Below are 23,837 nucleotides of genomic sequence, written 5' to 3' on the forward strand. Positions count from 1 at the left end.
TACTGATCGATCCATCTGGTTGTGCTTCTCAGCTAGCAGAGCCCGGAGTGATGAACTGGAGTGGAGATTACCAGTGACGGCTGATGTCCACATACATGACCCCCTGAAAGAACATATATAGAATGGTAACAGACGATCAGCCGTGTGCCCCACACATACTCGTAAACCTTTGCACAAACAAAAGCTTTATTTTCCTTCGAGGGGCATCAGTGCCATCTGCCATCGTTAGTTCACCGCTCAGCCCAGCCCACAAGAGCCAGCAGCCGAGTAAGAGAGAGAGAGAGAGAGAGAGAGAGAGGGGGGGGGGGGATCCGATGGGCAGCGTCGGCGGCGGCTCGCCGGAGGAGCAGCAGGCCGCCGGCGCCGGGGGTGATGGTCCTCCGGCGGTGTGCGTGACGGGGTCCACCGGCTACGTCGGCTCCTGGCTCGTCCGCACGCTGCTGCGCCGAGGCTACCGCGTCCACGCCACCGCTAGGGACACAGGTACGCGCGCCGCGTGAGGTTGGTTGCTATCTCTCTCTACCGACCTTGTGTTGAGAGCTGACCATGGCCGAGGTGCCTCGCCGGCCGGTGTTCGTTTCATCAGGCAAGGCGTGGCGGGTGTTCGCCGCCGTGGAAGGGGGTGACCGGCTCAGGGTGTTCCGGGCGGACATGGGCGAGGACGGGAGCTTCGACGCCGCCGTCACGGGATGCGTGGCGCTCTTCCATGTCGCCGCTTCCATGGAGCTCCACGTTTCACCGGGCCACGACAATGTTGGTGAGTTGTGATGTAAACGCTGACTCCTTTCCGTCCTGCGTGATCCTGGATACCGTGCGATATTTATAAATGAAAAAAAACATTTTACTTCCCTCGCCAACCATTTTGTCCACTTAAATTAAATGCTTAATCCACGAATAAAATTTAGGTTCAATTTACTTCCTGAACTTGATCCAATATAACTACTTAATAGTTGCTAATTGGTGGTTAAATTGCATTAATAGTAATATTGGTCCATAATCGCACTTAGGACTAAAGTTTAGTCCATTTCTAGATCCAAACATGGCCTTAAGCACCTTTTTCATAGCACGGTTTAAATAGAAATTTACCGAGTATGAAATTACTTTTCCTTGGCACGCACTTCTTTGATTTTAACTGGCATCCTGGCACTCACACCTCTACCATCCCTGACGCTGAAGATAAGTGCGTGAGGTCAAATGTGCTGGAGCCGGCGACGAGGGGCACCATCAACGTGCTGCAGTCCTGCGTCCACGCGGGGACCGTGCGCCGTGTCGTCTTCACTTCCTCCATCAGCACGCTGACGGCGGTGGACACGGAGGGCCGGCGGAAGGCGGCCGTCGACGAGTCCTGCCTGAGGGACCTCGGCGACGTTTGGCGCACCAAGCCCGTCGGCTGGGTGAGTGCATAAACTTCAGTTCAGCTCTTGCAGCTTGCAGCACATATGTTTGTTAACACAGTTCTCTGAAGTATAGCTTCTGAGTTCTGACCTGTCCGGTTTCTAGCAGATCTACATCCTGTCCAAGCGACTGACTGAGGAGGCGGCGTTCAGGTTTGCACGGGAGAACGGCGTCCATCTCGTGTCAGTCATCCTACCGACGGTCGCAGGCCCGTTCCTGACACCAAGTGTTCCGACGAGCATCCAGCTTCTGCTGTCACCCATTACAGGCAATCACAAACATCTCGTTGACAAGTTCATCGATCTCTCAAGAATGGCAATTTTTCTTTTCTGAAAATTCGATCTGCCTGACACTACGTTGTTGCAGGTGACCCGAAGCTCTACTCGCTGCTGGCCTCCGTGCACTCGAGGTTCGGGTGCGTCCCGCTGGCGCACGTCCAGGACGCGTGCGACGCGCACGTCTTCCTCATGGAGTCGCCGCTCGCCGAGGGGCGCTACCTGTGCGCCGCCGGCGGCCACCGGATGGCCGAGGTCGCGCGGCTCCTCGCCTCGCGCTACCCTCCTTTCAAACCCTCGGAGAGGCACGTCGTCCGCGAACCGTCTCAGCCTCGATCGCTGGATTTCTTCAGGTTTCTGATCGGGATGCTGCGTCGCGTGATCTGATCTTTGGCAACTTGTGATGATCGATGCAGGTTGAGCAGAGATTTCGACGCCTCGTCCTCGTCCGTGGTCTCGTCCAAGAGGCTGACGGACCTGGGTTTCAGGTTCGAGCATGGCGTCGCGGACATCGTGAAGGACTGTGTTGCGCAGTGTCTTGACCATGGATTCCTGGAGCATCCTGATACCTGAAGGAGAACTGCAGGTTGGTTGGTTTTACTGTTTTAGCAGATAGGAATACTGTGTCGCTTGGAGAAGCCAGAGCCAGGATGGATGGTTGGGCTGGGGCATGGGGTGCTACTTGGGCCTAAAGGCACTTCTTTTGTGAGTGCGGGCTTGTTATAGCCCAAGTAACATGTCAAATATGTTTGAAGAGCGTGAATTTCGCGGGGGGAAATATCATTTGATCTTAGGGTTTTTTTTTTTGTGCCTTTCAATTTATGGGAACTTCCTGTGTTTAAAACGGTTAAAGAAATAGCTACAAAAAATAAAGAGAACATGTCCTTTTGTTTTCGTGTGTGTCCAAGAGCGTGAATTTCGCTTGAAAGCGTTCGTCTAATGATGGGGTTCTTTTGCGCTTTTCAATTCATGGGAACTTCCCACGTATCAAACCGTTAAAAATAGCTAAAAGAACAAACAGAACGTTGTTTGTGCGTGTGGACTCGTTATAGGTCAAACTAAGAACTCATCAAATTTGCCTGAAAGCGCATAAGTTTCGCGAGAAAACATTCATCCGACATCCGTTTGTTGACGGGTTGAAGTTTTCTGGTGGATGCCTTTGATGGGAAAATAGCTGGCTACAGTCTCAGAGATATCACTGATCTAGCACACAAGCATGACATTTAGGTGGGGTTATTCGGAGCGTTAATTTGTTGCGTCAAAGACCCTCTTCTTTCAAGCAATACTAGAGGTATATCGGTCTTACAGTTTTGTAAATTTAAACAATTTACACGATCATGAGTATTCCATTCCGGGATCGTATAATCGACCTGAATGCTGGATCTATGAAACTCCCTCAAGAAGCTCTGCTGACACTAGTCTGCTTCATTCATCAAGAGCAGTTGTTTGAGGGCAAAGCCACTGTTTTTATTGAAGCTTGACCAAGTCTTCTATCATATTAAATGATGTTCGCATGAAGCCACAACTCTTAAAACCAGCCTGTTTGGTAGAGCTCCACCTGCTCCTAATTCTCTGTGGGAGTTGATTCTTGGACAGAAGTGATTCTCATATGATTAACTTTAGGGAGAAAGGTTTTGTCTAGGAGAAGCTACTTTTTTCTAGCTCCCAACCCCTCAGTTCATTTCAAAGAATCACTTCATAGAATATTGTTTGGCAGAGCTTCCAGAGCAACTTGCTGAATATAGGAGGAGCTCTCTAAGCAACTTGCTGAATATAGGAGGAGCTCTGCTAAATAAGCCCTTAATACTGAACACTGGTCAGCTAGGTGATTCTTTTAACTCATCGCTTATGATTCATTTTTTCATTCAACATGGATCTAGCTAGCTAATTCCCTTATGCTTGATGTCTTTGTATTTGGCAACCACCTTAATTCGTTCCTAGGCGTGCTTCACGGGGTAGGACGCATCCATGAGGATGCCGCAGAGCCCCTCCCTAGCGGTTACATCACGCTTCATGCGGATGAACCCGTTCTCGCCCCAGCTATCACCCCACGAGTTCTTGACAATCCAATAGTTTTCGCCGGAGTCGGTGGTTCCATACCCCACCAATGTCATCGCGTGTCCTAGGTTCGTCCCGCATGGGCCCCAGAAGACACCACCTCCGTAGCGCTTGAAGGGTACCTCGTCGGCCTGGACTGTCACGACCACGGGTTGGGCCGCCACCGCCTTCATCAGCGCGATCACGTCGTACGACGGCACCTGCTCGTAACCGTCGATGGTTACGACGGGGGACGTAGTAACCTTGGCACAGGAGCTCTGCTTGCCTTTGTACGGGTAGGCGCTCTCGGACGCGATGCCGCCGTTCTTGATGATGTAGTCGAAGGCCTTGGTCGCCAGGCCACCATTGCAACCGTTGTTGCTGGTGTCGCAGTCGACCACCTGTTGCTCCGACAGCGACACCAGGTTCTTCGTCCTGATGGCGTTGATGCTCTCCACCGCCGCGGTCGCCGCGAAGGCCCAGCAGCACCCGCAATCCTGCCCTTGGTCCTTGGCGTCCGTCACGTACACCGGACGGCGGCCATGTCCCTTCTCGCTCCAGTCCACTGCCGCCGGGAGGTCATCATGCCCGGTGACGGCGGCGGCACCGTGCGCGAACCCGCCCAGGCAGCGCCTCCCGCTACCCAACGTGCTGCGGTGGGGCGCCATGATTCTGGAGCACGCGTAGGCGCTGCGGGTCTCGTCGTCGGTCATGTCGCCGAAGCGGTTGAGGCTCAGCTTGTAGGGCTTGTCGTCGCCTTGGTTGAACTGGTGGATGACGCGCGCGTTCTCTTTGAACACGTTAAACCGCCAGGTCTTCTCACCGACGACGTCCCGCGCCACATTGTAGTGCGCGCACCAGCGCTCGTACAACGCCCACATGGACGCCTCTGACGCTAGGTCATCCTCGGTGAAGTGCACGGCACGCGTTGCAATAAGCGTAGTGGCTAGCACAATGGCCACGACTAACGCGGCCATGGTCGTTGCATGCACAAGCAGTGTGGCTCTCAACATTGTGAGTTTGTAGCGTTGCAATGGTAGTTGTTTTGAGTGTCCTAGGAATATTATTGACTTGAGGTGTGGTAGCTATGGTCTTTATTATATAGGCTGCAACTGGAAAGGTCACCAGACCGTGAAGATGGGAGTCGAATCTATCCTTAAGATCAATAGTAATTGTAGTCCTCTAAAAACTCAGTGGGAAAAAATATAAAGAAAATATTTCTAGATATGCTATTATAAAACTGCTAAAAGATATAGTGCGATAAAATAAGGAGAAATGATATGCATTATAAATTCGTATGTTTAAAGGAGAAAACCCATAAATGAGTTTACCAACATGTTTCTTTGGTACTACGTATGCTCTTAAATACTCCATGGCCCAGGAAGAGTATATTTCTAGCATTTAAAATTTGTCCCATAAAAAATACAATTGTACCCTTTGGATTAGCTAGATTTAATTTCATACACATTTAATTGCCAAAAACATTCCTTTACCAAGGTCCATGCACAATTTTTTTCCATTTCAAAGTTACATATACTTTTAATGGTTTGCCTTCCCCATCTCAAGGTTTGGTTCATCAAGATTTAGTCGATTAATTATTTTAATTGGGGGCATTCATGTCATTTCTCATGACTACTAATTGATTCAAAAAAAAAATCCTAGAAATCCACTCCTTTTAGGATGGATGGGTACATGACATTTAGGACAAGCAAAAGAGGGAATATTTCCTTTTAAAAGGTCGTATGGGAAAATATAATTATGTAACAAGTACCTGAATTTAATATTTTCTCCTTGATAGTCACTTAGGCCATTCTAAATGGCGGGTTTTATGGAACGGTTTCCAAAACTACTACATCATCTAATTTGGTTTTTGTTGATGAATGGAACTATACCACCTCTACTGCACAGTTTCGTATCTCGATTTCATAGACAAGGTATTGACTTTAATTGCGTGCATCGCATTGGCCAAAATCAGTTGAAATGAAACTTTGTAGTCATCAATGGCAGTTCCAATATATTTCATAGTCTTAAAAATAGTATACAACCCAGTTTTATACCATGAAACCAATCTCTTCCTCATTAATAACACCCTGGATGCCATCGTTTTTGGTGATGTGTATCATTTATTGAGGATGAATCCCCACTGAGAATGGTCTTAAGCTATTCTTAATGGTCAGTTTCATGTCACTGTTTCCAAAACTGCCACATTATTTTCAGTAGGATGAAATAATGAATGAAACAACCCAACACTACAAGGTTTCATTTCACCGTTTCCAACGCTAGCCATATCATTAAATCATGAATGATGTGGAAACTTTTAATTGGATGAAGGATGGGATGAAATGAAACTCTAGCTCTCAATGGATATGTGGAAGAGTTTCATCGCGTTGGTAACTGTGTAAATAGACTATCATCATCATGAAGCTCATTTCTTCTCTCTCTTCATAACTCTAATGCAATGTCACCACAATTGCTTATGTGGCACATCATTTATGATGAAACTCCCACTAAGAATGACCTTATTTATACATTTATCATCTATCGGCGGTCTCTACAGACCTACATCCTGTCCAAGCGACTGATAGAGGAGGCCGCGTTCAGGTTTGCACGGGAGAATCCTACCGAAAGTCGTAGTCGTTTGAGGGCAAAGCCACTGTTTTCAGTGAAGTTTGACAGTTATGATATTCCTGCGTCTGGTGATATGTAGGGCATTTTTGCCACCGTTGTAGTTTGTACATTGCCACTGTTCACTGACATGCACGCTATCCTATGCCTGTATGTATTTTCTTTTACAGCACGGGTGTTCTAGCTAAACCCCTTACACATGCTTATATCTACTTAATTGGCAACCACCTTTCTTCCCTAGGCGTGCTTCACGGGGTAGGACGCATGCATGAGGATGCCACAGAGCCCCTCTCGGGCGGCGACGTCGCGCCGCATGCGGATGAACCCGTGCTCGCCCCAGTCATGGCCCCACGAGTTCTTGACGATCCAATAGTTTTCACCGGACTCGGTAGTGCCGTACCCCACCAACGTCATCGCATGCTCCACCCTCATCCCACACGGCCCCTGAAAGATGCCACCCCCATAGCGCTTGAAGGGTTCCTCATCGGCCTGCACCATCACGACCACGGGCTGCACTGCCACCGCCTTCATCAACGCGACCACATCGTTCGGCGGTACGACCTGCTCGTACCCGTCGATGGTGACGACGGGGGACGCAACCCTAGCGCACCAGCTCTGCCTGCCCCTGTACGGGTAGGCGCTCTCGTGCGCGATGCCGCCGTTCCTGGCGATGTAGTCGAAGGCCTTGACCGTCACGCCGCCATTGCAGCCGTTGTTGCTCGTGTCGCAGTCGACCACCTGCTGCGCCGACAGCGGCACCATGTTCCTCGTCCTGATGGCGTTGATGCCCTCCACCGCCGCCGTCACCGCGAAGGCCCAGCAGGACCCGCAATCCACGCCCTGGTCCTTGGCGCTCGTCACCGCCGCCGGGCGGCCACCGTACCCCATCTCGCGCCAGTCCACTGCTGGTGGGAGGTCGCGCGCTGGAACGACGGCGCCGCCGTGCGTGGACCCGCCCTCGCCGTCGAACGTGCGGTGGCGCGGCGTGACCCCGGCCGACGAGCACCTGTAGGCGCGGCGTGTCTCGTTGCCGGTCATGTCGCCGAAGCGGTTGGGGCTGAGCTTGTAGGGCGCGTCGCCTTGGTTGAACTGGTGGATCAGGCGCGCGTTCTCCTTGAACACGTCGAACCGCCGGTCCTTCTCGCCGAGGTCGTGCACCACCTTGTAGTGCACGGACCAGCGCTCATACAGCGCCCACATGGACTCCTCCGACGCCAGGTCGTCCTCGGTGAAGTCCATGGCGCTCGCTACCGCCGCAGTGGCCAGCGCGATTGCCAGGACTAGCGCGGCCATGGTTGTTGAATGCACAGGTGCGGGTGTCGCCATTGTAACCTTGCAAATAGCAGTTGCTTCGAGTGTCCTAGGAATATTTGCGTGATGCTGTTAGAGATAAACTTGTTTCCAGGTTGTTACAATTGGGACTCTTACAGATAGAATAGATTCAGTTCAGGTTCAATGTAATATCTACACAGGAGTCCTAGTTTAAACAACCTATATCTATAACTGTTGTTTCTATATAAACATGCACCCTATGATGAGCCAAGATAGGCAACTATAGTTACCATCCAATCTATTATGATAATCAGAGCCGCCTCTTCCTAACACATAAAAAAACCCTAGAGATAGAAGCCTCGCGGCAGGATCTCGACGCCCCGACATTCGGCCTGCGCAAAGAAGAAGCCTCGATGTTCCCATGGCGTCGTCCTCCTCTGCGCCCCTCTCGACACCACTAGGACCGCCGGTTTCTGACAAGCTTATGCGGGACAATTTCATCCTGTGGAAAGCCCAGTTTCTCCCAGCAGTCCGTGGCGCCAAAGTACTTGTCATCTTGGATGGATCAATCCCTGAGCCGCCACAAGTACTAGAAGTCGAAGTCAACGGCAAGAAGAAAGAAGTCCCTAACCTAGAGCATGACTCATGGGTAGGCAAAGATCAACAGCTTCTCAGCTACCTGGTGAACTCAGTCTCCAAGGAGGTTCTCACCGGGATCGCGACTGCAACGACCTCCACTCAAGCATGGAAGGCACTAGTGGTCATGTTTGCAGCACAACCAAGAGTGCGGGTCACAAACCTGCACATGCAACTAGCCACCGCCAAGAAGGGAAGTCTCTCAACGGTGGCCTATTTCAACAAGATGCAAAATATCAAGGATGAACTCGCTTCAGCTGGCGTCATCGTCAATGACGATGAGGTTGTTGCTCATATACTCAATGGTCTAGATTTTGATTATCACCCCTTTGTCTCTTCCATGATGGGCCGATCAGGAGATCTTTCGCTCTCTGAATTATATTCACTTCTCATGGAATATGACCTCCGGCTTGAGATGTTTCAAGGAGTTGGACAGTACCAATCCTCAGCAAATATGGCATCCCGAGGCCGTGGAAATCGCGGACGCCCTGGTGGTTGTCGTGGTGGTGGCCGATCTGGTGGTGGCTGATTAAATCCAGGGTGTATGGGACAAAGCAACAACAATCAGAACTACACCAGCAATCAAGGCAATAGCTCACAAGGAAACAAGACGACGCCATGTCAAATCTGCAAGAAGACCAATCATGAAGCGAAACAGTGTTACTTCCGCTATGACGAAGACGATCAGTATCGTGAAAGATCCACAGAAGCCTACGGCGTCGACACCAACTGGTATGCTGATAGTGGCGCCACAAATCATGTCACCGGCGAACTTGAGAAGCTGACTGTTCATGACAAGTATAGCGGACATGAGCAAGTTCACATCGCCAATGGCACAGGTATGCACATCAATAATATTGGACATGCAACTTTTCATACCCCTTCTAGTAAACTTCTTCTTAAGAACATCCTTCATGTGCCTACTGCTTCCAAAAGTCTTGCTTTCGTTCACAAACTCGCCAAAGATAACAATGCCTTTCTTGAATTTTATCTCGATTTCTTCTTTATTAAGGATCAGGACACAAAAAAGATTTTACACCGCGGTAGATGCAAGGGAGGCTTGTACCCTCTCGTTCCAAGATCAACAGGAGAAGAGAGAGGGCCGGAACATGAAGTGTTTGGGGTCCATGTGCTGTCTACTTCCTTATGGCATAATCGTCTAGGTCATCCAGCTATTCCTAGAGTTCTCAGTTCCAATAAATTACTGTGTGATAGCACTAAGAGTGTGGAGTCAGTTTGTGATTCATCTCAAAGGGCCAAGAGTCATCAACTTCTGTATTCTTGATCAAATAAAATTTTGAGTGCTCCTCTTGATTTGATCTATTCTGATATCTGGGGACCTGCTCCTATCTTTGTTGGGTGCTACAGCTACTATGTTAGCTTTATTGACGACTATAGCAAATATACATGGATCTACCTCTTGAAATATAAATCCGATGTTTTCTAGGTTTTCCAAGATTTTCAAAACCTTGTTGAAAGAAAATTCTCAAAGAAAATTCTTTGTGTCCAGTCAGATTGGGGAGGCGAGTACGAGAAATTGAATTCCTTCTTTCAGCACGTTGGGATCACACATCGTGTGTCTTGTCCCCATGCTCATCAGCAAAATGGTGTTGCTGAATGCAAACATAGGCATATTGTTGAGGTAGGCCTGGCGCTCCTTGCTCACGCTTCCATGCCCCTAAAATTTTGGGATCAAGCTTTCCTCACCGCCACCTACCTGATTAATATTCTCCCCAGCAAGGTTATCAATTTTGACATCCCTAGCACTTGCCTCTTGCATGAAACACCTGAATATAGCAATCTTCGCACCTTTAGTTGTGCGTGTTGGCCCAATTTGAGACCTTACAACTCTAGAAAATTATCTTTTCGATCCACCCAGTGTGCATTTCTTGGCTATAGTTCCATGCACAAAGGGTTCAAATGTCTCGACATATCCACTGGTCGCATCTATATCTCCCGCGATGTTGTGTTTGATGAAGCTATGTTTCCGTTCTCTAAACTTCATCCTAATGCCGGTGCATCTCTTAGGAAAGAAATTTTCATGCTTCCTTCCTCCCTTCGTAATCCTGGGGATGATCATTGCACTGTTCCTGATATTACTGATAATACTAATGTGCCTGGTGCTTGTACTGGCTCTCAGGAACAATCTACAGGGAATTCTAACGAATATGCAGCCGACATGCCCATCCTTTCTCCCGCTTCGGCACGTTCTGGTGCAGAAGATCATGACACCGGACCCCATGCGGATCTGTTGTCGCCTCTCGACGCGGCTCCTACGGCCAATTCGCCTAGCTCACCTGCCCCGGTAAGCGTGGTCTCTCCGGCACCTGCGGCTGTGTCGGACGATGCAGCTTTTCCTGCGCCACCTGTTAACAGCCCGACGCATGCGACGACATCTCCCTCGACGAGCACACCGGGACCTTCTACAACGTCCAATCCATTGCCACCAGCACCTGATCCTCCACGCCGACAAACACGCCTGCAGAGCGGCATTACAAAGCCAAAGAAGATGTACGATGGTATGATCCAGTACAGTTTGTTCAGTGCAGTTGGTGAACCTAATTCTGTTGAAGAAGCACTCGCAGATCCAAAGTGGCGTCAAGCGATGGAAGGGGAATTTTAGGCTCTCGCCAAGAACCGCACGTGGCATCTTGTTCCAGGCAAATCAGGACAGAATATAATAGACTGCAAATGGGTATTGAAAATCAAGCGGAAAGCTGATGGAAGCATTGACAGATACAAAGCTCGATTGGTAGCAAAGGGGTTTAAACAGCGATATGGCATTGATTACGAAGACACTTTCAGTCCGGTTGTTAAGATAGCTACAGTTAAGCTTGTACTTTTTGTTGCAGTTTCCAGAGGATGGTGCCTTAAACAACTTGATGTGCAGAATGCGTTCTTGCATGGCGTTCTGGAAGAGGAAGTTCATATGAAACAGCCACCAGGTTTTCAAAATCCTGAGACTCCGGGATATATATGTAAACTGGACAAGTAGATTTATGGTCTGAAGCAGACGCCTAGAGCATGGTACTCCAGGTTAAGCTCCAAAGTTAAATTGCATTAGGCTTTGTGCCGTCCAAGTCAGACATGTCTTTGTTTATTTACAATAAGCATGATATAGTTATTTATATGCTCATCTATGTGGATGATATTATTATTACAAGCTCATCAGCTAAAGCAGTCACGACGCTTCTTGATGATTTGAAAGAAGACTTTGCGCTTAAAGATCTTGGCAAGTTGCACTATTTTTTGGGCATAGAAGTCAAAGAAGAATCAGATGGTATAACTCTTTCTCAAGGTAAATATGCACAAGACCTATTGACACGAGCAGGCATGCTTGGGTGTAAGCCATGCACGACTCCGTTACCTGCGTCAGAAAAATTGTCAAGGTACGAAGGTGATCTACTCAGCTCTGAAGATAGTACTCGCTACAGGAGTGTTGTTGGTGCTCTCCAATATCTAACAATTACACGCCCTGATCTGTCCTTTGCGGTAAATAAAGTTCGCCAATTCTTGCATGTGCCCACTTCAGCTCATTGGATTGCAGTCAAAAGGATACTGAGATATATACAACATACAATTGGGCTAGGACTGCATATTCAGAAAGTTGTGTCCCCGTTTATCAGTGCTTTCTCTGATGCAGATTGGGCTGGTGATGTAGATGACAGGAGATCCACAGGTGGTTTTGCGGTGTTCTTTGGAAGTAATCTTATATCGTGGAGTGCTCGAAAACAGCCCACTGTTTCAAGATCTAGTCTGAGGTAGAGTACAAAGCCATGGCAAATGCCACGGTAGAAATAATCTGGCTAGAGCAGCTACTAGCCAAGCTTGGTGTTAAGGTATGTCGCACTTCAATTCTTTGGTGTGATAACCTTGGTGCAACATACTTGTTAGCAAATCCTGTGTTTCATGCCAGAGCAAAACGTATAGAAATCGATTTTCATTTTGTTTGTGAGAGAGTCATGAAAAAGCAGTTGCAAGTTCAGTTTATATCGTCTGGAGATCAGTTGGCAGATGGATTCACAAAAGCTTTACCGGTTGCAAAGATGAATGACTTTGTTCACAATCTAAATCTTCAAGGTGGCTAGGACGTTTAGATTGAGTAGGGGTGTTAGAGATAAACATGTTTCCAGGTTGTTACAATTGGGACTCTTATAGATAAAATAGATTCAGTTCAGGTTCCATGTAATATCTACACAAGAGTCCTAGTTTAAACAGCCTATATCTGTAACTGTTGTTTCTATATAAACATGCACCCCATAGGCAACCATAGTTACCATCCAATCTATCAGACGCTTGTGGTGTGCTAGCTGCTAATAGCTTAGGGGTGAGCTTGTCCTTGTATAAACTGCAACGGCAAGATCACCGGCCGGTCTTTGAAGATGTAGTGGAACAACATACGAGATAATAGAATGGGATCTCGATCTAGCCTTCAGATCAATATAATAATGATTGTGATAGAATGGAAATCTAGCCTTGAGATCAATAGTGATTGTGATAGAATGACTTTCGAATCTAGCCTTGAGATTAATAGTGACTTAGTGATTGTAGTCCTCCAAAAATCCATGGGAAAACATCTAGAAAAAATATGTCCAGATATGTTATTATATTACTTCTAAAAGAAATGGTATGAAAAACAACGAGAAATGAAACGCATATTATGGATAATTTATTGCATTGTAAATTCATATGAGAAAACATTTATAGGAAAAAAATCATATGTTAGTTTTTAGAACTGTCTTTTGTGTTTCCCTTAAAAACACCTCATGAGGGAAAATAGGAAAAATATGACAAATACATATATTTAATATTACCTCATTGAGAAACATTTATGATATATAATAAAACCCCATTAAAAGGACAAAGGTATAGAATGAAGCTAAAGCAGGTCATGATTTAGGGGAATCTCATCTAGATCCTTGCAAATCTCAAAGTCGTTGCATACCAATACCATAATCACATTTTTGGAACCTAGTTTTAATTAGGTAAGGTCTTTGTAAATAAATTCAGATATTACAAAATGATAAGTTTTGCCAGATGTTTATTTCCCCACTTTGTTGTAATTTTATGGGGGCCAAAACAATTTAGGAAAATGTGAGTGGTTATATGTTGCTCTTTATGTAAGTAGCGTGGATCTGTGTTGCACAAACAACATTATCTTCATATATAATTGTTGGTGATGCTATGGAACCAATACCGATTTACGTGTGTGGTTGATCATTCTGAAGCCACATGGATTCTCTTATTCTTCATATATTAGTCTATTTAGAAGACTTCCATGAGATGGTTGTCTCTCCACGTCAAACACAAAACATGTTGGAGCTCATTATGCACACCCTTTTAGCCCCCATACTCTTTTAATATCATCACATATTTTTTAAAGGAAAAGTAGGGGTAGGACTGGTAGAGGTGGGCCTAGGATGGATGGTTGGCCTGAAGCCCTCAAGCATGGTGTGCTACCTGGGCCTACAACCCTATTTGGTGTGTTTGAGTTTGTTATATATAGTCGAAATTAAGAACATGTTTGAGGTCGTTAGCCGCACATAAAATTCACTGGAACCGTTTATTTAATATTAGAGTTTTCTCGTGCTTTCAATTTAACTTACTTCCCATGTTCTAGACTGTTAGAGGGGGGTGGGGGCGGGGGGAGGGTGGCGGCCGGGCAAGGAGCGGCGGTGGGGGCTAGGCGGGAGGGGTGGCGGGCGGCGAGGTGGCAGGGGCCGGGCGGGAGGGCAGCAGGGGCCGAGCTCGGGCGGGTGATTTCTTTTTTTATTTATTTTTTAATACCCCTTTAGTACCGTTTATTTCACCCGGTACTAAAGGGCCCTCCTACCGAAGTAGCAATACTGGTTGCATAACCAATACTAAAGAGGGGTTAGAAACCGGTACTGAAGGGGCTTTCCCCAGTAGTGGATGTTACCTAGGCTTAACAGACCTATTTTGTGTATGTGGGCTTGTTATAGTCAAATTTAAGAAGAGTTCGTTCGAAGCGCATGAAATTTGCAGGAAATGTTCATTTAATGTTGGGTGTCTGTCGTGCTTTTCAATTTATGAGAACTCGTGTTTCAAACCATTAGAAAAATAGCCACAAAATAAAAAGACCACGTCTTCACGGAAACCATCCATATAATGTTAGGGTTCTTTTAGAAAAGAAACTAGATGGACCCCTCCTCCCGGCCCGTCTTTGATTAAAGAAGAGGAGATCCTCGATTAGGGTTCTTTGTGCTTTTCAATTTATGGGTACTTCCCACGTTCTAAACCGTTAAAGAGCAAAGAAAACATATCTCTTGTTTGTACATGCAGGCTCAACATATCCAAATTAAAAACTCATCACATTTTTTTTGAAGCGCATAAATTTCGCGGGAAACGTTCATCGGATTTAATTCAAGGGAAATTCCCGCATTTCAAACTGAGAAAGAAAGAGCGGGGACAAGAAAATTATATAAGGAGAATATGCTTAGTGATCTCCAACTTCAGGAACTGGCCTGGTGCTACCGCTGGTTCACTGCTGGAAGGTACAAACAAGAATGTACACTAGATGGAACGATGAACTAATGAACTAAACTTGTGGGGAAAACATGGTGCCTAGTGTTCTCCATCAAGTGATGAACTAAACTATAACTTTAATCGACGATGAAATTAAAATATAGGATGGAGCTAAATCTTATGCGATGCTTCTCTACGATGGCGACACACAGCCGCAAGAATAAGATCTAAGCTTTACATATGACCACAAAGCACGGGAGCAGAGCGCTCGGGTTGAGCAGGTAGAGCTCCTCAATGCTGGAGTCGGCGCCGACCTGGCCGGCAACCGAGTCGAACCCCGGCTGCCCGGCGACGTCCCGCAGGTTCTCCAGCGGGCGGTGGATCCTCCCCGCGATCGCCCTGCACACGATCAGCGCGTGCCTCGCGCCGCCCGTTCCGGTTCCGGCCTCTTCGCCGCCGCCCGTTATTCCTCCGATGCACTCCAGCGCACGCTTGCTCATGGACGTGGTGAACACGCCGACGCCGTCCTTGTTGGACTCCCTCGTCGCCGAGAAGCCGTGGCGGATGATGCGGCAGACGTTGCAGGTCCCCGACGCGCAGATGCTATGCGAGCCGCTGGCGCCGAGGGAGCAGGAGACTGTGGTGCCGTGGAACTGGAGCAGCTCGTTGCCGTCGGCGATGCAGCGGGGGTGCTTGTTGGGCAGCCTCGCCGCCCTGGCCTTCACCTCCTCCATGTACGCCTTGAACCTGTCCACCGACTTGTCCATGCTGTGGACCTTGACGACCCTCTCGATCCGATCCAGCGCCGCCTCGGGATCGGGCCACCCCACCCTATATATGAGCTCCACCACCTTGCTCGCCGTGTCGCCGTCCACCAGCTCGGTGACTGCAAGAACGGGAGCCATGAAATGTAGCACAGCTTCGCTTGATTATTCCTGGTGCGTGGATCAGAGAAATATGGAGCACGCGGCGGCGCTTACCGGCGTGGTAGGCGAGGTGATGCGATTCCAGGGCGTCGTCGCTGGAGAAGCGGCCGCCGCAGCGGTCGCACCGGACGCCGACGCCGGAGGAGACCCAGGCGGGAGCGGCGCCTGCTGAGCGGCGGAGCGGCGACACCTCGCGCTGGGAGAGACGGGCGGTGCTGCACCGCGTCAGTAGCGGGCTCAGCGGCGCCGCGCCGCCGATGGACCAAGCGGCGAGCCCCGGGGCGAAGCCGGCGCCGGCCCGGAGGTCGACGCGCCCGGAGGCGGCCGGCGGGCCCCCGGCGGCGGCGAGCAGCACGTCGTGCGTCGCCGCGTTGAGGACGTCGCTGCTCTCGATCGACCTCGGGCTGTCGCAGTGCCGGGGACGCCGGCCGCCGCCGTACTGGCTGTGGATCACGTCACGCAGGTTGGAGATGGAGCGCGAGCACCCGGACCTCGGCAGCATCGACGGCGGCGGCAGGAACGACTTCTTGAGGCCCCTGGCGCTGGCGCCGCGGGAGTCCTCCCGCTTGATCACGTCGTCGCAGGAGTCCCGCGACTTGCAGCTCAGGGACTTCTTCAGCGCCGTCCACCACAACATGGCCATCTTCTTCTCCAACCTCCTCCTCCTCCTCCGCTTCCACTCCCTTCTCGCCGGTGGATGACCAGATCCGAGAGCGCCGTGACCTCGGTGGATGGCCGGATTGCTGCCGAGAGGCCTCGCTATTTAATGACCAAAACATAGCATGCATTCAATGCAAATCAAATCTGAGGCTCCCAGAACAATTAATGGTTTTGCGTCCGCCAAAGATTCACCAGCAAAGATCAAGAGAGGAGATCGACGGACCTGAGGAAGAAGCCAACCATGAGTTCAAACAGAGAGGGTCGTCACACCTGCACATGCAGATGCAGCCAGAGTCAATGGTAACTGACTGGAGTAATGGAGTGAGGAGGGAGCGTCGCCGGCGCCGGAGATTTCCTTCGCTGCCAAGCATGGAGCGTGTTCTTGCCAGGGACCAGAAGGCAGAAGCGGCCGAACTACACAGATCACCAACGAACGGGCTGCAGCAGACAAGAATCTTTGGCGCTCGGTACAATGCACAGTGGTTAGTCTTTGAACAGAAAATTTTTTAAAAAATATATCACACTGGTCAGTCCTGTAACGGCTGATCTATAAAAATTTAGGAGTATACTCTAGACTGCAGGGTAGAAGAATGCAGAGATGTGAACTGTCAAGATGATATCCTGCGCTGTCGCCGACCGAAGCATATCCCTAGGATACCGATGAAGGAGTGAGTGACGTGATGCTTCCGCTGTGGTCTGTCTCCAGGTTCATGCTTCCTTGGCATACTAGCAAGGCCATGTGAGCATGACAGGGGATGGCTTCATCAGCCTATATTGTTCTAGCTACACACTTCTTGGGCAAATTTAGGGTGAAAACTGCAGTGGGACTAAGGGTGAGTTAAGTTTGTTACCAACACAAAACATCCAAAAATGGTGGCCTAGCTAATGAAAGTCGGCTCTTGTTATTTGTTGCCAATACACGCCGTAATGGAAAATCGGTTCCTATGTTGTCTACTTTTAATTTTTGTCGTAATGTATGTCGGTTCGGTTCCTATTGTCCCTTGCCGACACATGTCGCGACAAAAGTCCGATTCTATATTACCCATTTTCAATATTCATCAAGGCTATTTTTATCTATTTATGACGTTGTCATAACGGAAGTCGGTTCCTATGTTGTCGTATCTCCATTACTAACTGAGGTCGGTTCCTATTTTTGTATATTTATAATATCTATCATAATAGAATCTGTGCCACCACCTATTTCCGGTGCATGTCGTAATTCCAATTTGCAATTTCAATATCTATTACAATTTACAACCCTTATAAGAGAAATCTTCTGCCACGAGCAAGCAATCAGAGCAATATACAAAATAGCGGGCTACGAGATTTAGCGTAGAGCTGTGCTCAACCGCTATAGCTCCATTATAGCCCGCTAATTAGTACAACACTGTTGTAGCGGCAGTTAGCATCAAACGCTATAGCGCCGCTATAGCCTCGCTATAGCCCGTTATTTCGTACATTGAATCAGAGTATTATGAGGCGTCTAAAACAAAAAAGCATGTTCTTGTGTTCCAATTAGAACGGTTTGGGCGTATGGCTTATATAGGACACAAAAATGGATACATGCTTGAAGGTTGAACCAATAAAAATTCAACCTGAAACAAGGCAGAAATGCAAGAAGGTGCAATGCTTGGTGCTTGTGTTCTAGCCGGATAGGTGCTCAATTACTCAAATGTACTAGGCTTCATATCTGTTCTTGGTCACAATGCAAACATGGAGTTTGCTTGAGGAGGTTTGGCAGTGTTGTTGTTGTAGCCTTTCGCCCCAGAATTGAAGCAAGGTGATTCCATTCCCATCTCCTCTGGATTTTTTCTAGCTTTCCTCTTGTGTCACTACACCCCTTCTGAGGGAGAGGGCCGAGGGACCATGTGGTGTCCTCAATAATGCGACTAGTAGTTTCACCATTTGTTTCTCGGAAGGGGACTTTACCCAATTGGTGATTGCGACCATTCCTCCATTTTAATCTCTCCATTGAGTACCTAACCAAGAGACATTACAATAATAACATAATTGCCAACGATTATGGAAGCGTGAAGTGTGGCTTTCAGTGATCCAGCATTGAACTTGCAAAAGGGATGGAGCAACGCTATAGAATGTTCCAACATTTGACGCCACGTCAACAACATGAAGAGTGTTTGTGCCTGGGCCTGTGATAATGGTTCTGGCCTAATAAAGCCCAGTTTATCCCATCGAAACAGGCCTGTGATAATGATTCTGGCCCAATAAAGCCCAGTCAGACTGGATAAAAAGAGTCTCTACACTTGTCGGTCTCGGTGGTCCCCACTCACAGGCCACACGTCATCGCCGTGGCCCAGCGGCCAGCGCTCGTTTCCAGAAGCAGCCGCGAGCTTCCACCGCCTTCCTCCCTTGCTTTTTCTCGAGGGATCAGACCGTCACAGCGAGATAGCGAGCGAGCGAGAGGTGACGGCGAGAGACGATGAGGGGGTGGCGAGAGGAGGTGGTGGCGCTGTCGCTGCGCGGGTACGGCTACGGCAATGAGGAGGACGACCGGCCGGAGAAGCCGCGCCGGTACGGGGTGACGGAGATGCGGAGCCCCTTCTACTCCTTGCGCCCCGCCAACCAGGCGCTCCAGGTGCGCAGCCTATTCACGCTAACACCTCGTTTCGCGGCGATCTGAGCACCGCTCTATTCGTCGCGCCGGCCTGAATTGGATGTGTTTAGTTTGAAATGCGATTCGGTTTCGGCCGTACTGCCGGATGCGAATACGCGCGACATGTGCGAGTTTGCTTTCGTTTGAAACCCCGTTTGGTGATTAATTCGTCAGGGGATTCTATTCCTAGTGTTTAGATGAAGCCGTACGAGTAATTTCAGGTTTTCAGTATGTGAGCATCGTGGGTGTTAAGAAAATTTCGAACTGAATTAGCCAATTCATGCTGATTGGTAAACTGAAATTATCTAGGCTCTAGGACATCTATGTTTTCGTTGTGTGATGAAGGTACAATAAAGGGTGTTTAGTCCTTGGGATTTTAGCAAGGCAGAATTTAGTCCCCAGCCGTTAACTTCAAGATAAAGGGGAAAAAATCAGGCAGGGGACTGAAGTGGATAAGAAACTTGAAAAAGGTCATTAATCATTCTTGGAAAGAAGATCCCTCATCCTGGCCTCCTGGGTTCTTGCTTGCACTGAGAGGTTCTGTTGCTTGAATAACTGGTGATGTGCTTTACTTTTGTTTTCACCGTTCTAACTAACCATTTCTGACAGCACATTCTCAAGCCTAACTTGTTTCTAATTTCAGGAAATATTGGATTCTCTTGGTCCTTTTGTTGATGGTCTGAAGTTCTCTGGTGGATGCCATAGTTTGATGGGGAAAGAATTGGTTAGAGAGATCACTGATTTAGCACACAAGCATGACATATACGTGAGCACAGGTGATTGGGCAGAGCATCTACTGCGTCAAGGCCCCTCTTCTTTCAAGCAATATGTAGAGGTATGTGGATCTGTTATGCTGTTACATTTTTTAAATTCGTATAAACAATGTGCACGAGCATGCCTGAAACCACATGGAGCAGCACATGACATGAGGTATTCCATTTCAGGAATGCAAGGCCTTAGGATTTGACACAATTGAGCTGAATGCTGGATCTCTCAAGCTCCCCGAAGAAGCTCTCCTGAGATTGGTCCGCCTCATAAAGAGTAGCGGTCTGAGGGCAAAGCCCCTGTTCTCAGTGAATTTTGACAGTTCTGATATTCCTGCATCCGGTGATAGGGCGTTTGGGGCGTATATAGCTCCAGTCAAGGAGCAGAGCTCAGGTAAATTACAGTACTAGTTTCCTATCATGATGGAATACCGAACGATGTTTGCGCAGAGCTACAATTCTGTCAAGAGCCATTTTCTTGCTAACTGCTTTGCATTGGTCACTGAATACTGGTCATTTGTAACTTGTAACTGAGACATTTGCCATTGCTGTATTTTGTTATCACCGCCCTGCACGCTATGCCTGCATTTTCTTCACTAGCATGTCTAAATCACACTCCTATATTGACAAAACCGGTGTTTGTGGCCCCCGTTTTGCAGAAAGAGTTGAAGATGTTGACCTGCTGATTAGGAGGGCGGAGAGATGCTTGGAAGCAGGTGCAGATATGATCATGATCGACGCCGATGACATTTGCCAGCGTGCCGACTCCCTGAGAGCAGACATCGTTGCAAAGATTGTGGGCCGGCTTGGGCTCGAGAAGACCATGTTCGAAGCTTCCAACGCCAGCACCTCCGAGTGGTTCGTCAAACGATACGGCCCAAGGGTATAATGACTGAATCTCTCCCCCCTAAAAACCTGAATCTCTGAATCTGCGCAATGCTGATGAGACCATGGCTTGTCATTTGTCAATGCTCTTTGTTCAATTGCTCATTCACCACTTGATTCCAAATGCAGGTGAATCTCTTCGTAGATCACTCCGACGTGATGAATCTGGAGCGCCTGCGGGGGTTCAACATGCGCAGAAGCAACCCGGCCTCCCGTTTAACCTCACCGTTCTTCCTGATGTAAGGAACTTTTCCTGAACCCGGAGTTAGAGACGGTTTCCAGTGCCCATGGAGATCTAGCTCTGCTTCTTCAGTCGCCAGCTTGTTATGGCCTCAATATAACTACCAGCGAGGTTTATCAAAAAAAAAAAAAAAAAAACTACCGGCGAGCAATGCGACAGTATCTGTTGCGTTATCAACAACTGCTGTAATAATAGGTTCTGTCATTCTGTGTAGACTGTAGAGTGCTGTATGGATGTTTGTGTCTATACCGTCGTTGCACCAGATTTGTGTTCGGCTTTGCCATGCTAGTCTGTGCGTGTCAGTGTGTGCAGTTGCACGCGTGCGAGACACCGGATTTTTTGAGGATCTGAACGGTTCTCTGGGAGCGGAGATTCTGCGTCTTCTGTAATTTCCACAAAAGCTTTGGAAAATTCATGGTTTCAGGTGTCACGGTGACGGGGATAATAATTGGTAAAATTCTCTAGAGCAGTTGGTCAGCGTCACGAGTCTAGTTCACCTTGGTATCACCAATCTAGACAATTCTCATGCTCTTCATGAGTTCATGTTCTTAGTTTGTCTGTTTACTTAATAAGATCCACAAGCCCTCAAATGCGGCATCTTTGCGTTACTCACTATTCAAGAGGTTGTCTCTTCTTTACTTGCCCCAACACAACAAAGTTTTCTAGGCATATTATAATGCGACGTACTAGTGAGCCCTCTAATTGTTGATTTCCTTTTAGTTTACCTGATCTCCTTTTAGTTTACCAGCAGATCCGAAACTTTGTCTCTACTGGGAACTGGAAAAAAAATGACGAACGTAGATCAATTGGAGATCAATTGGTAAGGTTCCCATCAGGATCGAGTCCTCATTGAGTCCTCAGCTCGGTACTGGTGCTCGCATTTTTCGTATTTTTCGAGATTTATTAAAGGATTTAACCGACGCTATTCTCTCAATGATAGACGACGTGACCTTCCACGGTGAGGCACCAATGATAACTTCGTGGCTAAATTTTTCGAAGGTGCTCATAGGGGTTGCGTGCATGTTCGTAGAGGCGAACGTGTGTGTATGTGAGCATATGTACTGTCTGATTCGCAAAAAGAAAAAAAAAGAATCTAAAGCATATGTACTCAGATTCTTCCGCATCAATCAAAAATCAAAAAAAAGAAAAAAAGAAGGGGAAAAAACAGATTGAGTAAGAATCTCCTCAGTTCAGGTCTCCAAATTGTTCTTCCACATTGTAACTTCAGAAGAACGAAAGTATTTTTAAATCATCGGAGAACTGTCTATCCATCATAGCAAGCAAATCCAAAACCAAGCCAATGCTGAACAAAGAGACATAACATGATAAAAAAAAAAGTTGTCTGTAGCAGAATGAAATAGCCTGAATTTTGTCTTATGGGGATGGTAGGCCAATAAGATGCATAGTTTAGGAGAAACATTACAATCTAAAGCAACAAAGGGGTGTGAAAAACGTGAGACCAATACCAACTTTATCTGGTACGAATTCTCAGAAGCAAAACTGCATTTTAAGCTGAAAGGTCGTATCATCACTGCCAACTCAATCACACAGAAGCCAACCTGGCTAGTTGCTTGATTAGCATCCAAGATTGCTGAACGTGAAAAGAGAGAAACAGCAAAGAAAAAAGGGGGATGGAGACCCCTGGTTGCTCAGTGATGGCAATAAGGTTAATTGGTTCGATTCTGCCAGCAAGCATCCTCAAATGTCTTCAGAAGAGGGAGCTTGTTTGTCCTCATGGCAACAACACCATCCAATGTAAAAACAAATGTAAACAAAAGAAACAAAAAAAAAACATTTGAAGAGAGTGACCAAGATTGAAAGAGAATTCAGAATTCATATGGCTCAGTCCAGTAATCAGGAGGATAGCCGGCATATGGATCAATCTCAATATTTAGAGAGAGATGACTATGACTATAGCCCTTGGTAAATTTACCGAGTTGTCTGAGTCAAATCTGATCCAATTGGCCATCATGAACATGCAAATGGGCAGCAAAAAGTTAAGTTGTGATGGGCCTCCTATTCCACAACCATGGTGATATCAAATGCCATGATCCAACAACAACACAGTAATATAATAATCTGTAAATGTTGCTCCTACAAAAAGAAAATGGACTAGAAAAACAATCATTTACATTGAACATGCATGTGTGCCAGATTAAAGTATTATCAGCACCCTTATGAAGGAGTCAGACAGGGATAACTGTATTTTACTTGTGTTATCATCATCCACATCAACAGATCAATGGCATAAAAAGTGCAAGTTCATGGACTATATCAGATCTTCCTATTCAATATGAAAGAACTATCATGGTAAACCGTAATAATCAAGATTGGGCACTTTCACCTTCAAAGTTTCACATCATTTAGATCCCACAAAACACATGGGGATATGATCAATTTTACATGAGAATGTACGTAGCCTTTCCAGGATTGGATTGGCACCAACAACACCACCAATCAGGATATAACCACACATCAGGAGAATTGCATGTTGCGTTCAAGCCATTATACCGAGAGGAACGAAATCATCCTCCAGAATTGGTAATGGACGCATCTTACAAAAGGAATAAATACAAACCTTACTAAAGATGATAAAGTTATAAAGGCATTAGTGGACTGTGAGATTTGAGTTCAGACAGCCAAGGGTTTGGTCTTCAACGACTACCACAAAGTAGCCGTATCAGAAACTATCCAAAACACAATTGTTCATCACCACTCAAAATATCTGGTCAACTATTGCATCAGGAAGTAAAAAACGACATAAATTAAATAAACTAAAGGTTGAGTTGAGATTTCAGAGCTCAGACAGCCAAGGGTTTGGTCGTCAAATACTAAAAGGCAGTATCAGAAACTCTAGTCCACAAGAAGTGCTCATCACTGCTCCAATCTCAAATCAACAAATGTAACCACAGAATTAAAAAAAATACAAATCTAGTCCGTGATGCAACTCAGAGAGAATAACACAAGGGCTAGTAGCCTCAGGCTTTCAGACACATTAGGGATGGGGCATGTATTTGCACTGAA

At 47.3% G+C, this 23,837-nt stretch overlaps 5 protein-coding genes across 5 annotated transcripts; 2 read left to right on the forward strand and 3 right to left on the reverse strand.

Annotated features, from left to right (window-relative positions):
• The first annotated feature begins 46 nt into the window (after positions 1-46).
• Positions 47-2,564, forward strand: LOC101781481 (putative anthocyanidin reductase). Its single transcript, XM_004966192.3, has 6 exons — positions 47-483; positions 587-757; positions 1,177-1,394; positions 1,504-1,663; positions 1,762-1,975; positions 2,087-2,564. Exons 1-6 carry the CDS (start codon positions 123-125, stop codon positions 2,241-2,243), a joined length of 1,281 nt encoding a protein of 426 aa, XP_004966249.2. The 5' UTR covers positions 47-122; the 3' UTR covers positions 2,244-2,564.
• Positions 2,565-3,607: 1,043 nt separating this feature from the next.
• LOC105914259 (ervatamin-B) lies at positions 3,608-4,684 on the reverse strand. Its single transcript, XM_012845338.1, has one exon. The coding sequence runs from the start codon at positions 4,682-4,684 to the stop codon at positions 3,608-3,610; it is 1,077 nt and encodes a 358-aa protein (XP_012700792.1).
• Positions 4,685-6,569: 1,885 nt separating this feature from the next.
• Positions 6,570-7,625, reverse strand: LOC105914260 (ervatamin-B). The gene has a single exon (XM_012845339.1). It carries the CDS (start codon positions 7,623-7,625, stop codon positions 6,570-6,572), a length of 1,056 nt encoding a protein of 351 aa, XP_012700793.1.
• A 7,053-nt stretch (positions 7,626-14,678) lies between these two features.
• On the reverse strand, positions 14,679-16,902 carry LOC105914261. Its single transcript, XM_012845340.2, has 3 exons — positions 16,536-16,902; positions 15,707-16,411; positions 14,679-15,612 (listed from the first exon to the last, which is right to left on the reverse strand). The coding sequence occupies exons 1-3, from the start codon at positions 16,681-16,683 to the stop codon at positions 14,954-14,956; spliced, it is 1,512 nt and encodes a 503-aa protein (XP_012700794.2). The 5' UTR covers positions 16,684-16,902; the 3' UTR covers positions 14,679-14,953.
• A 1,768-nt stretch (positions 16,903-18,670) lies between these two features.
• On the forward strand, positions 18,671-21,195 carry LOC101781083 (protein HEAT-STRESS-ASSOCIATED 32). The gene is made up of 5 exons (XM_004966191.4): positions 18,671-18,905; positions 19,567-19,758; positions 19,868-20,081; positions 20,347-20,570; positions 20,702-21,195. Exons 1-5 carry the CDS (start codon positions 18,750-18,752, stop codon positions 20,813-20,815), a joined length of 900 nt encoding a protein of 299 aa, XP_004966248.1. The 5' UTR covers positions 18,671-18,749; the 3' UTR covers positions 20,816-21,195.
• Positions 21,196-23,837: the final 2,642 nt, after the last annotated feature.

Source organism: Setaria italica, chromosome IV (genome assembly GCF_000263155.2).
Source record: "Setaria italica strain Yugu1 chromosome IV, Setaria_italica_v2.0, whole genome shotgun sequence".
Taxonomy (NCBI): domain Eukaryota; kingdom Viridiplantae; phylum Streptophyta; class Magnoliopsida; order Poales; family Poaceae; genus Setaria; species Setaria italica.

Excerpts from the sequence above, each read along its gene's own strand:
- LOC105914260 (XM_012845339.1), bottom strand. The coding sequence starts at position 7,625 with ATGGCCGCGCTAGTCCTGGCAATCGCGCTGGCCACTGCGGCGGTAGCG.
- LOC105914259 (XM_012845338.1), bottom strand. The coding sequence starts at position 4,684 with ATGGCCGCGTTAGTCGTGGCCATTGTGCTAGCCACTACGCTTATTGCA.
- LOC101781481 (XM_004966192.3), top strand. The coding sequence starts at position 123 with ATGGTAACAGACGATCAGCCGTGTGCCCCACACATACTCGTAAACCTT. Across the intron at positions 1,664-1,761 it reads TCTGCTGTCACCCATTACAG|GTGACCCGAAGCTCTACTCG; the intron begins GCAATCACAAAC and ends ACGTTGTTGCAG. Across the intron at positions 1,976-2,086 it reads CCTTTCAAACCCTCGGAGAG|GTTGAGCAGAGATTTCGACG; the intron begins GCACGTCGTCCG and ends TGATCGATGCAG.
- LOC101781083 (XM_004966191.4), top strand. The coding sequence starts at position 18,750 with ATGAGGGGGTGGCGAGAGGAGGTGGTGGCGCTGTCGCTGCGCGGGTAC. Across the intron at positions 18,906-19,566 it reads CCGCCAACCAGGCGCTCCAG|GAAATATTGGATTCTCTTGG; the intron begins GTGCGCAGCCTA and ends TTCTAATTTCAG. Across the intron at positions 20,082-20,346 it reads AGTCAAGGAGCAGAGCTCAG|AAAGAGTTGAAGATGTTGAC; the intron begins GTAAATTACAGT and ends CCCGTTTTGCAG.
- LOC105914261 (XM_012845340.2), bottom strand. The coding sequence starts at position 16,683 with ATGCTTGGCAGCGAAGGAAATCTCCGGCGCCGGCGACGCTCCCTCCTC. Across the intron at positions 16,412-16,535 it reads ATGGTTGGCTTCTTCCTCAG|CGAGGCCTCTCGGCAGCAAT; the intron begins GTCCGTCGATCT and ends GTCATTAAATAG. Across the intron at positions 15,613-15,706 it reads TCACCTCGCCTACCACGCCG|TCACCGAGCTGGTGGACGGC; the intron begins GTAAGCGCCGCC and ends CCGTTCTTGCAG.